This window comes from Nicrophorus vespilloides, unplaced genomic scaffold, assembly GCF_001412225.1.
Source record: "Nicrophorus vespilloides isolate i.1.1-1 unplaced genomic scaffold, Nicve_v1.0, whole genome shotgun sequence".
In the NCBI taxonomy this organism is placed as follows: domain Eukaryota; kingdom Metazoa; phylum Arthropoda; class Insecta; order Coleoptera; family Silphidae; genus Nicrophorus; species Nicrophorus vespilloides.
The window spans coordinates 27,480-39,029 of NW_017096210.1; the positions used below are offsets into that span (position 1 = coordinate 27,480).

The 11,550-nt window shown below is 31.9% G+C and overlaps 1 protein-coding gene across 5 annotated transcripts; it reads left to right on the forward strand.

Annotated features, from left to right (window-relative positions):
* The first annotated feature begins 202 nt into the window (after positions 1 to 202).
* LOC108570032 (zinc finger FYVE domain-containing protein 1-like) lies at positions 203 to 8,182 on the forward strand. 5 transcript variants are annotated; one of them, XM_017931861.1, is made up of 8 exons: positions 472 to 1,319; positions 1,409 to 1,475; positions 1,611 to 2,566; positions 4,341 to 4,547; positions 4,910 to 5,119; positions 5,180 to 5,365; positions 5,421 to 5,697; positions 7,655 to 8,181. In XM_017931861.1, coding segments are annotated over exons 2-8 (2,058 nt in total). In that variant the 5' UTR covers positions 472 to 1,319; positions 1,409 to 1,474; the 3' UTR covers positions 7,876 to 8,181. The 5 variants fall into 5 exon arrangements, with proteins under 5 accessions (XP_017787348.1, XP_017787347.1, XP_017787350.1 ...); XM_017931859.1 differs by lacking the exons at positions 472 to 1,319; positions 1,409 to 1,475 and adding an exon at positions 203 to 457 and having other exon boundaries at positions 5,198 to 5,365; positions 7,655 to 8,182; XM_017931858.1 differs by lacking the exons at positions 472 to 1,319; positions 1,409 to 1,475 and adding an exon at positions 203 to 457.
* Positions 8,183 to 11,550: the final 3,368 nt, after the last annotated feature.

Below are 11,550 nucleotides of genomic sequence, written 5' to 3' on the forward strand. Positions count from 1 at the left end.
GTATATTTAATTATTACTTACTGAAAGACGTTAATTATAAAATATCTTTAATTCTATAATTAATTGAAAAGAAAATAACGTCGAGATGATGATAACAACGAACGCACAGAAAAAAAAGGAGAGACATTTTATCGTTCACAGAGCAGCGACGAGTGCGGCTCAGTTCTTCGTAGAGTATGTGACTTGCCGCATCTATCGCCGAAAACCAAGAGCTGTTGTAAAGTTGTAATTTAACCCGTCTCTCCGAAGAAACTCAGTTCTCATTACAATTCCGTTTTGATGCACGCACTGCAGAGGAATCAGTTCACCTCTCCTATTCGTTCCAACTGCATCCTACACTCAGTATACCTGTAGAGAAAAATATATAATAATACTAATAATAATAGGTTTGGGGGTGAAGTAGTGAATGAATCATCCGAAAAAATGTTACCCACACAACCGAGCACCACTTATTTCAGTAAGTATTTGTTTTAAAATTCATAATGAATCAAGTACGTGCGAAATGTCATGTATTTGTTTTTTTTTTGTTTTTGTTTTTTTTTTTTATTGAAGTTAGGAATCCCGGATGATAACGTTATTAGAAACGCAAATGCTGCTTCTTTTTTTTTTTGCTCTCCAATAACTTTCCGATAAATTCTTGTTAATTGGTTGATAAAAGTTGACGCACAGACGAAACGCGTTTTGCGTCAGTTTGCACGGATCCCCCTTGGCGACGATGTAAACAAATCAACTGAAACAAATGAATGCGAAACAGTTTCTTGGCATCTTCGATTCGAAGGAGAGTGTGAACAAAGTTAAGGGCATTCCCACACGCACGTCTCCACTTCCGGCACGTTGATTAAGATGAAATCGCAGTAACCTTGGAAATTGAACGACCGCTCAATATGCACCATCACTTTTGCTTTTGAACGTCAAAAGGAGTCGTGTTTTCGCGTGCGTTCAATGCACATGTGTGTGCAAAAACAACAACAAAAAAGATTCCATCAAATTAGAAAGTATTGCGTATCCCAGTTTTGTGAGATCAATCGATATTCGGTGAGGATCTTGTAGTTGCGTTTCGCTCCGTTCTTTTGTCCTCGCGTTAATCACGTCGTCGTAGTCGTTCTTGTTGTTGTTTACAAAAATTGCGTTTGTTTTCGTTTTTTTTGTGGATCGAGGAGTGCCGCAACAGCAGTCGTTGATCGGCGGCGGTTGTTTGTTGTTTTCTGTCACGGGCTCGGGCGGCGACATAACCTAGAAAGCGTTGCGTTATTATCGGAAATGATAAGGGAGTAGTGAAAATCCGCTGTCAACGGGAAGCAATAATAAATTAATATCAGGTAAATGTTTGTTTTGCTGTGGGTTTGGAAGGATTCGCGTTTTTGTAAATCGCTGCTTTTTTTTTATGTTATTGTTGGTGGTGGTGAAGAGAGGGATGGAGTTGTAGAAGGAAGAATTTGATCTTCGTAAACGAAGTGCGTTTTAGCACTTGTGGAGTAAGTATACTTTCTGTGAGTGAGCGCAACAACAACAAATAGTAGTAAAAACAATGAAACACAAACATGGCGGATGGATTTCTTGTGGTGAAATTTTGCGTTAATTTTGTTTGTTTTTTTTTTAAATTATTCCAGTGAACAAAATCAATAGTTCGCTGATGAACAGGAAGATGGACTCGCTCGCCATGAAGGTGGCCAACCAGTGCAAAAGTCCCATCATCTTGGATTCGATAGATTACCCTGCGGAGAGCGCGAGCGGTGATACCAACGCCTCCGACCTGAAGTCCCTGAACATCCACGGAGAAGCCGTCGAAGTATCGAAGAAGCCCAGTTTCTTGCTGATCGACGAGAACGAAACGTTGCGCGTCGGCAGCGTTGAGCAATTCTTGAAATGCTTGAAGATCGTGGACGATACGCAGAAGGTGAAAGTCGTTGCGATCTTCGGAAACACGGGCGAAGGAAAGTCTTACACTTTGAATCAGATCTTCTTCGATGGTCGCGAAGTGTTTCAAACAAGCGCCGAACAGTCGTCGTGCACGATGGGCGTCTGGGCCGCCTACGATCCCAACTTGAAGATCATCGCTTTGGATACGGAAGGTCTTTTAGGTGTCACCAAGAAGGAGAGTCAAAGAACGAGGCTTCTGTTGAAGATCCTCGCTGTATCTGATGTCATTATATACAGAACGCGCACGGAGCGTCTTCAAAGAGATATGTACACTTTCCTCGGCGGAGCTTCGAAGGCTTACAAGAATCACTTCCAAGCCGCCATCCAGCAAGCCTGGGAAAAATCCGAGCTGGAGCTACCACCCACCGGTGTCGGTCCGAGCGTCATCATATTCCATGAGACCATCCACACGAACACTCTGCAATCCTGCGCCAGCGTCACTGAATCCGCCGAAGACATCCTCAGGTGTCGCTTCGCTGAACTCAAGTTGGAATGCGATTCCTTCAGCTCATTCAAGTACATCGGCGTTCAGAGCAAAGGTAAAAAGACGTCTTTCGCCGAACTGAAGAACGCTCTTCACATGGTTCTTGAAAACACAACAGTTCGTTCCAAGAGGAAACCGAGCATCATCTATCTCACCTTAAAGGTATTTTCACAAAAATCTATTTATAAGTTAACTCGTCTACATTTTTATGAATCACTTAAACTATTATTACTTATTAAATCATCTTACGTTTCCCAGAAATCACAACAATTTTAACATTTCAACCACTTTCATTTTACGTAATTTTTTTTTTCATCTGTCACGTAAATATGCAAATAGGCAACCCTAATTCCACCAAAAATGCACGCGTTTTTTATTTCATGCATTGCGCCAATGCACAAACATTTATCGCTTCAATGTGACATTGCATATTTTTTTTATGGTTTAATACAGTGGGAAGTGACAATAATCCGAAAGTTCTTCAATAAAGTTAATCCTGTTTTGTCCGTATAAAAGAAACACGTGAAAAACTGACAATGTTACCTGAACAACAGTCAAGTAAGAAAGTAAGAGAAAATTTTCAATCTAATTTCTACAATTAATCAATTTCATATCAATACGTGATATTTCTCAATTTACTTGCCAAGTATCGAATGATCACAATCATGACAACATTTAATGCAAAAACTGAAAAATTCATTAATTTTCATGCAAGTGAAATTAATTATTTTTAGCCATGATTGAATATATGCAAATTATCTCGTTGGTATAAAAATACTTTTTGAAGAGAACGTTTCTTATAATGTACATTTTCCTTTCAAAGTTTTTTTTTTCAATTGAAAAATACAGTGGGAAGTGACAATAATCCGAAAGTTCTTCAATAAAGTTAATCCTGTTTTATCGGTATAAAGAAACACGTGAAAAACTGACAATGTTACCTGAACAACAGTCAAGTAAGAAAGTAAGAGAAAATTTTTAATTTAACTATTTTCAATCTAATTTCTACAATTAATCAATTTCATATCAATACGTGATATTTCTCAATTTACTTGTCAAGTATCGAATGATCACAATCATGACAACATTTAATGCAAAAACTGAAAAATTCATTAATTTTCATGCAAGTGAAATTAATTATTTTTAGCCATGATTGAATATATGCAAATTATCTCTTTTTGAAGAGAACGTTTCTTATAATGTACATTTTCCTTTCAAAGTTTTTTTTTTCAATTGAAAAATACAGTGGGAAGTGACAATAATCCGAAAGTTCTTCAATAAAGTTAATCCTGTTTTTCGGTATAAAAGAAACACGTGAAAAACTGACAATGTTACCTGAACAACAGTCAAGTAAGAGAAAATTTTTAATTTAACTATTTTCAATCTAATTTCTACAATTAATCAATTTCATATCAATACGTGATATTTCTCAATTTACTTGTCAAGTATCGAATGATCACAATCATGACAACATTTAATGCAAAAACTGAAAAATTCATTAATTTTCATGCAAGTGAAATTAATTATTTTTAGCCATGATTGAATATATGCAAATTATCTCTTTTTGAAGAGAACGTTTCTTATAATGTACAGTTTTCTTTCAAAGTTTTTTTTTCAATTGAAAATTTAATTCTAATTCAAATTTACTCAAAAATTATTGATGGATTTTCGTATCGTATTGTTTGTTTAACTTCTGACCCTAATAAAATATGATTGAGCTGACGATGCGATACTTGTATGCGACTTATTTCGACTTAATAACTTGTAAATAGTCGTTTATATGTAAAAATTCAATAAAATGCATCAGTTTATGATAATATTTAAAGATTTGAATGTAACAGAGAAAGTTTTGTAAACGTTAAACGGATGTTCAAGTCTATTTGTGTCACTGCAGTTTTATTTGATTGTGTTCTCTTTATTTTTTGTTGTTTTTCTGCAGGGTTTGAATGATAAATTTAGCAATGAAATAAAGAACACGCCGCCGCATCTCTATCTGAAGGAGTATTTCACGTGCCAAGTCAAGTGCCAGGCGTGCAACGAAGGATGCAAACTTTCCATGGGTCACAAGGCCGAAGGAGAGCCGCACTTCAGCGATGGAATGTGCAAGTATCAGCGTCAATTCCAAAATCGCATCTACCTGTGCAAAGTAAGTAATTAGCTTCCGTATGTATGATTTAGCTGTAGCGCAGTGATTCTTAATATGAGATATGAGAGAAAATTTGATGACAGATCAATCCGGGTATGTTTTACTACATACATACCCGCACTTCGGGGGTATTCAAATATTTAAGTGCACCAAAAAGTTTGAGAAACACTGGTATAACAGATGATCAACTTCTGATCTCTGATCTCTTCATAACTCTGTAGTTATGGTGGTTCTCTGGCTGCATTGATATAAGTAGAAGGTATTACAACATTGAGGTAATTTATTGAGCTAATCCTAATTAGTCATTATGGTTATTTATGTCAAGATGTTTATCGTAATTTATTTGTGTTTTCTGTTTTCAGAAATGTTACACAAACGGAGATCGCGTTGTGGTCAAATGCCGTACGGTGTCTGAGAGCACCTGGACCAGCCTGATCAACTACGTCTGGTCGGGATCCGTTATTGAATGCAAGAACTGCAGCGAGATCTACCGAAGTCGGCAACATTGGTACGGAAACAAGGGTCCCGAGGAACACGCTGTCATCTCGGAACCGGTGCACGTGTGGCCAGGGGTATGTAACCAGAGAATGTGGTTATAGAATTATAGATTTCACGTCACGTCATTGATGCAGGAGGATTGCATTTTTCAGGAACCGAACTTCCTCGGCTCCCACAACTCGGCGCAACGCGTCCTCGACGGCGTCAACATGATCTCCGACGCCGTCGTCTCCGTCACGTCGCAACCCACCAAGGTCATAACCGATTGGGTCACCGATAAAATCGCACCAACCTATTGGGTTCCAAATCATGAAATTACAGTGAGTCTTCATATTAATCCGGATTTTTTGATTGATTTATATTGTTTTATTGTAGCATTGCCACAAGTGCGAAATTCCGCTGTTGACTAATTCAACGAAACACCATTGCCGCGAATGCGGCGAAGGTTTCTGTGATAAATGCTCGTCGAGGATGCAACCTGTACCTTCGAGAGGATGGACGTACAACGTTCGCGTGTGCGATAACTGTTACAAAGAGGAAGTGCCGAGTCTGTCGAGCGCAATGGATGATACGGATGTCCGGGTCCGGAAGTACGGTGAGGCCGTCGTCAGTTCCATAACCGCTGTTGCGTCAGTGCTGGAAATACCAAAAGGTAATGTAATCTTCAAACTTGTGTAATCGACACTCTTCATAGAGAACAATGCGAAACAACTAAAGTGAAACGCTATTCACTTATACAAGTAATGTTACAATAATATAAATTATTTATTGCAACAAAAAATTGCATAAATCCATAGTTCTAAAGTAATCAATTTATTTTCAATGATCTTTATTTCGTAACCAAGTAGTAAATATAGACTTACTTGATTATGAAACAAAAACATTAAGATTAAGTGTATTCAAAGTATAAACAAATTCTGATTGGTTGAAAGATTTTTAAGATTGACCAATGAAATTTATGAATTTTCTTCAATCAAATCTTACTTTTTTATAGTTTTTGTTTCATTCACAAACTAATCAATTTATGGATCAATGATTTTTTTTTAAATCTTCATTTTGATGCATTTGCAACCAAGTAGTAAATATAGACTTACTTGATTATGGAACAAAAACATTAAGACTTAAGTGTATTGAAAGTATATACAAATGTAGTGAGTTTAAAATACAAATATTACATATGTATATTTATTTTGGAACATTTGAATACACTAACAAATGGTAAATTTTCAATTGGTTTTTAATGTTCACCAATGAAATTTGTGAGTTTTCTTTACGGTCCAATCACGTGAAAAAATGACAATGTTACCTGAACAACAGTCAAGTAAGAAAGTAAGAGAAAATTTTCAATCTAATTTCTACAATTAATCTTTCATATCAATACGTGATATTTCTCAATTTACTTGCCAAGTATCGAATGATCACAATCATGACAACATTTAAGGTTCACCAATGAAATTTATGAATTTTCTGTACGGACCAATCAAATCTTACATTTTTTATAGTTTTTGTTTCATTCACAAACTAATCAATTTATTATCAATGATTTTTTTTTAAATCTTCATTTTGATGCATTTGCAACCAAGTAGTAAATATAGACTTACTTGATTATGGAACAAAAACATTAGGACTTAAGTATAGTCAAAGTATATACAAATGTAGCGAGTTTAAAATATAAATATTACATATGTATATTTATTTTGGAACATTTGAATACACTGACAAATAGTAAACTAAAAGTAGCAAATTTTAAGATAAACTTGAATCGTATTTCAATAAACTTTCTAATCTCAAATTTAATGAAAATTAACATTTATCTTTCAATGTCGCTTTTGCATTACAAAATGACCAAAAAAATGGCAATTAGAAGAATGTAAGTGAAAATATAGGTAAATTTAACGTGAAAGTGTTAAAAGATTTCATTCAACTATTGTCTATTAATTCTAGATTTCATTCTACATGCTAATTCTTCACTTAATTTTATAGGTAAATTTTTAAGAGGAAATTAGTCGTGTATAAATTTAATTTTATTGAATGGAAACACAACTTTATGTTATATTTTTTTACATAACATTTTCTTAAATCGTTATGAAAATAATGATTATTTATGATAAGCTTAGTTATAAAAAATACATTCATATGAGAAAACTATAAAAGCTCAGCAAGTTTTCTTATATCGAAATTTTATGAACGGGTTTCCCGTCTTTCGGTCGTTAAATTCAAGCTTATTTCATCTCTAATTCGCTTCGTGGAGAGAATTTAAACATACAAATGCTTCAGTTTAATTTCTAACATGCAGTATATTATGTAAAGTAAAGTTATTTACAGTTATAAATACTAAAAGGGAAAAAAAAGTTAATGCATTTTACTATTATTGAGAATTAAACGTTTTAATACTTAAAAAAATGTTAATTTTGTCCTTAAATTTGATATTTCAGTATTGTTTTTACATAATATATAATTTAGATAGGTTTTTTGTTATAGAAAAAAATTATTGAAATATTGCAAATATTTTGAGGAAATTGTAACAAATTTTGTTTTATAACTTAATTATATTTGACAATTTGATATTCTATTATAATTAATTTTTTATTGTTGTTGTGTGTGTTTAGGTATAATTAAAGAAAATGCAAGACCGACGTACTGGACACCGGACAACGAATGCCACAAGTGCGAGGTGTGCAACAGAAAGTTCTGCACGTTGTTGTTGCGTCACCATTGCAGGGATTGCGGGAAGGGCGTCTGCGACGATTGCTCAAATACCAAGAAACCCGTCCCACTGAGAGGCTGGTACGAGCCAGTGCGAGTTTGTGATAATTGTCTCAAAAAATGATCGTTCGCATTGCAAAATTTTATATATTTACAGAAATACTTATATTTATAATTACTGTACGAAACAAAAGCAGAGAATGAAAGATGTATGTATATATATATATATTTATCAACAAAAAAAGAAATATATATATATAAAAAAAAAAAGAGAATAAGATGAGGAGAAATAGACAGAAAGAATTATATAGGAGACAAAAAAAAAGGAGAGATTTGTAACAAGTTGTACAATTCTTTTTTTGCTATATAATTACATGTTATAATTCGTGTTTCTCTTTGTGCGTATTTTATATGACTATTACTATATGATATTATTATTGTTTCTCTTTTTTTATAAATATATTTCTATATATATTTGTATAGGTTTTTATTTTTTCACGGGATGGACAAAAAAAAAATGAAACAAAATATGTTTGCGTAAGGGAACGAAGTTTTTTTTTTTGATCGATTGCGTGTGGAATAAACAAACGGTTGAAGGTAAATAATAAATGAAATGTGATTTGCACATCGTCAAATTTTGTTGACTGTTGATCATATTTTAATAATACTATTGTTTTGTTTTTTTTTTTGTTGTTGTTGTTGTTCGAAACTTGTGGACGACGTTCTTGTAATGTAATGTTTTTTTTTTCTTTTTTTTAGTGAGAAATGAAGAGAGTGGATATCAAATTGTAATTAAACGTTCTTTAATAAAGTTGAAAATACGTACTGTGTTTTGAATCCGGAGTTTTTACCAAGCGACCCAATCCGCGGAATGCAAGTGAAAAGCTGCGATTCCGATTGGTTGAGATAAAGGTAAATTTTCAATTGTTTTTTTAAGGTTCACCAATGAAATTTGTGAGATTTCTTTACGGACCAATCAAATCTTACCTTTTTTATCAGCTTTTGTTTCATTCACAAATATCGTTAAAACTACACATTCTGATTGGTTGAAAGAAGGTAAACATTCAATCGTAAAAACTACGAATTCTGATTGGTTGAAAGGAGGTAAACATTGACCAATGAAATTTGTGTGTTTTCTTTACAGACCAATCAAATCTTAGTTTTTTTTTTATCAGTTTTTGTTTCATTCACAAATATTGTAAAAACTACGAATTCTGATTGGTTGACAGAAGGTAAACATTCAATCGTAAAAACTACGAATTCTGATTGGTTGAAAGAAGGTAAACATTGACCAATGAAATTTGTGAGTTTTCTTTACAGACCAATCAAATCTTAATTTATTTTATCAGTTTTTGTTTCATTCACAAATATCGTAAAAACTACGAATTCTGATTGGTTGAAAGGAGGTAAACATTGACCAATGAAATTTGTGAGTTTTCTTTACAGACCAATCAAATCTTAGTTTTTTAATCAGATTTTGTTCCATTCACAAATATCGTTAAATCTACGAATTCTGATTGGTTGAAAGAAAGTAAACATTCAAACGTAAAAACTACGAATTGTGATTGGTTAAAACAAGGTAAACATTCAATTTTTTTGAAGATTCACCAATGAAATTTGAGTTTTCTTTACGGACCAATCAAATCTTACTTTTTTTTATGTGTTCTTGTTTTATTCACAAATATTGTAAAAAATACAAATTCTGATTGGTTGAAAAAAGGTAAATATTCATTTTTTTTAAGATTCACCAATGAAATTTGTGCGTTTTCTTTACTTTTCATCAGTTTTTGTTTCATTCACAAATATCGTTAAAACTACGAATTCTGATTGGTTGAAAATTCAAACCTAAAAACTACGAATTCTGATTGGTCGAAAGAAAGTAAACATTCAATTTTCTTTAAGATTCACCAATGAAATTTGTGAGTTATCTTTACGGACCAATCAAATCTTACTTTTTTATCAGTTTTTGTTTCATTCACAAATATCGTTAAAACTGCGAATTCTGATTGGTTGAAAGAAAGTAAACATTCAATCGTAAAAACTATGAATTGTGATTGGTTGAAAAAAAGGTAAACATTCATTTTTCTTTAAGATTCGCCAATGAAATTGATTTGATTCCTTTAGACTAATCAGATCTTGCTGTCTCATTCACGAATTTCATCAACAAATACAAATTCTGATTGGTTGAAAGAAGTTATTTTTTTAAATTCGCCAATGACATTTCTTTGATTCCTTTACGCGTTTTCTTTACGAACGAATCAGATCTTATATTTTTTTAATCAGTTTGTGTATCATTCGCACACATCGTAAAGATACAAATTCTGATTGGTTGAAAAAAGCTAAATATTCATTTTGTTTTCAAGATTCGCCTGTTTGTTTGTTTATAGGTTTTCTTTACGGACGAATCAGATCTTAAAACTTTTTGTTTCATTCTCAAATATCATAAAAATACGGAAGTTTAAATACAGATTTACTTAATAAATGCTTTTTATAACATGCAATAAACTTTTACAAAGTTTACTTAAATAATTTAGATTTTTCATTGATAGTTTTTGTTATGTCAAGACATTATTCAAAGTTACTTAAAATTGAAAAAGAAAACATCTAAATAAGAATTAGTAAACTAATAAATTGGTTTATATAATCAAGTTAATATATTTATGAAACGGAAGCGAAAATATTCACAAACATTCAATAATTGTCGAATTTTAATAGATTTTATTGAAAAAAATTGAAAGAATAAAAAAAATAAATAATAATTAATTCGAGAATAATTCCAAACAATTAAATTTAGTAAATTATTATAAATTAAGATATAAAATTAAATGAATAAAAAGACATTAGTAAAAGTTTTGAATTATAATTAATAAAATTGAATCTGTCAAAAAATTTAATTAAGTTATTTGTCATTTTTTCTTTTGTTTTGGATTAGACTTAAGTATAGATACTAAATACTAATTAGTTTTAAATTAGTATTATTAAATATAACTTCGTTAAAAATAAATGAAAATATTGAAATAAATGAAAGTAATTAAAGTTTTTTTTAATTATAGAAAATGTAAATAATAAATATTTTTGTTAAGATTAGTAATGAAGTTGATAATAGTTACATTTTTGTTAATGAAAAGTGTGAAGTTGGGGATTTTATTGTTAACGAATATTCATATTTTTTAAAAGAAAAATAAATCAATATTAGCATTGTGATTTCTTTAAAGTTTAATCTAATAAGATTATAATTTGATTACGTAAGCTGCAAATGTTCTTGATTATATGAAAAACTTACTAAGTTTGGTTTTATTGAATAAAATGATTTTTTTATGTATTTTGTTGGCAAGAGAAATATTATTAATATTTTAATCCAATAAGATTATAAATTGATTACGTAAACTGTAAATGATTTTTTTTTTGGTTTGAATTGAAGAATTAACTTAACGATTTTGTTTTAGTGTTGAATGTAGTAATTAAATTAATGTTGTTTTTTTTAGTTGATAATTAATGGTTGTAATTATGGAAATTTGTTTTGGCAATTTGAAGCTGTCAGATGCGTAAGTCACTTTTAATTTTTCTAATGTTGTTGTAATCTAATGTAAGATTGGTTGACGATCCGAGAATTCAATTGATCTGCAAATTGAAAAGAAGTAATAAGAAAAAAAAGGTTCAAATGAAAAGTTTATTTCCATTTTCGTGGTGGATTTGTTTTGTTCGAGGGTTGTGTCGGTCGTTCGGTGGAGGTTGTTCGGTAACATTCGTGTGTGGGATTCAAGTTTCGCGCCACCCGCACGAGCTGTCACATCACTAT

Excerpts from the sequence above, each read along its gene's own strand:
- LOC108570032 (XM_017931858.1), top strand. The coding sequence starts at position 424 with ATGTTACCCACACAACCGAGCACCACTTATTTCA. Across the intron at positions 4,548-4,909 it reads ATCGCATCTACCTGTGCAAA|AAATGTTACACAAACGGAGA; the intron begins GTAAGTAATTAG and ends TTCTGTTTTCAG. Across the intron at positions 5,120-5,179 it reads CGGTGCACGTGTGGCCAGGG|GAGGATTGCATTTTTCAGGA; the intron begins GTATGTAACCAG and ends TCATTGATGCAG.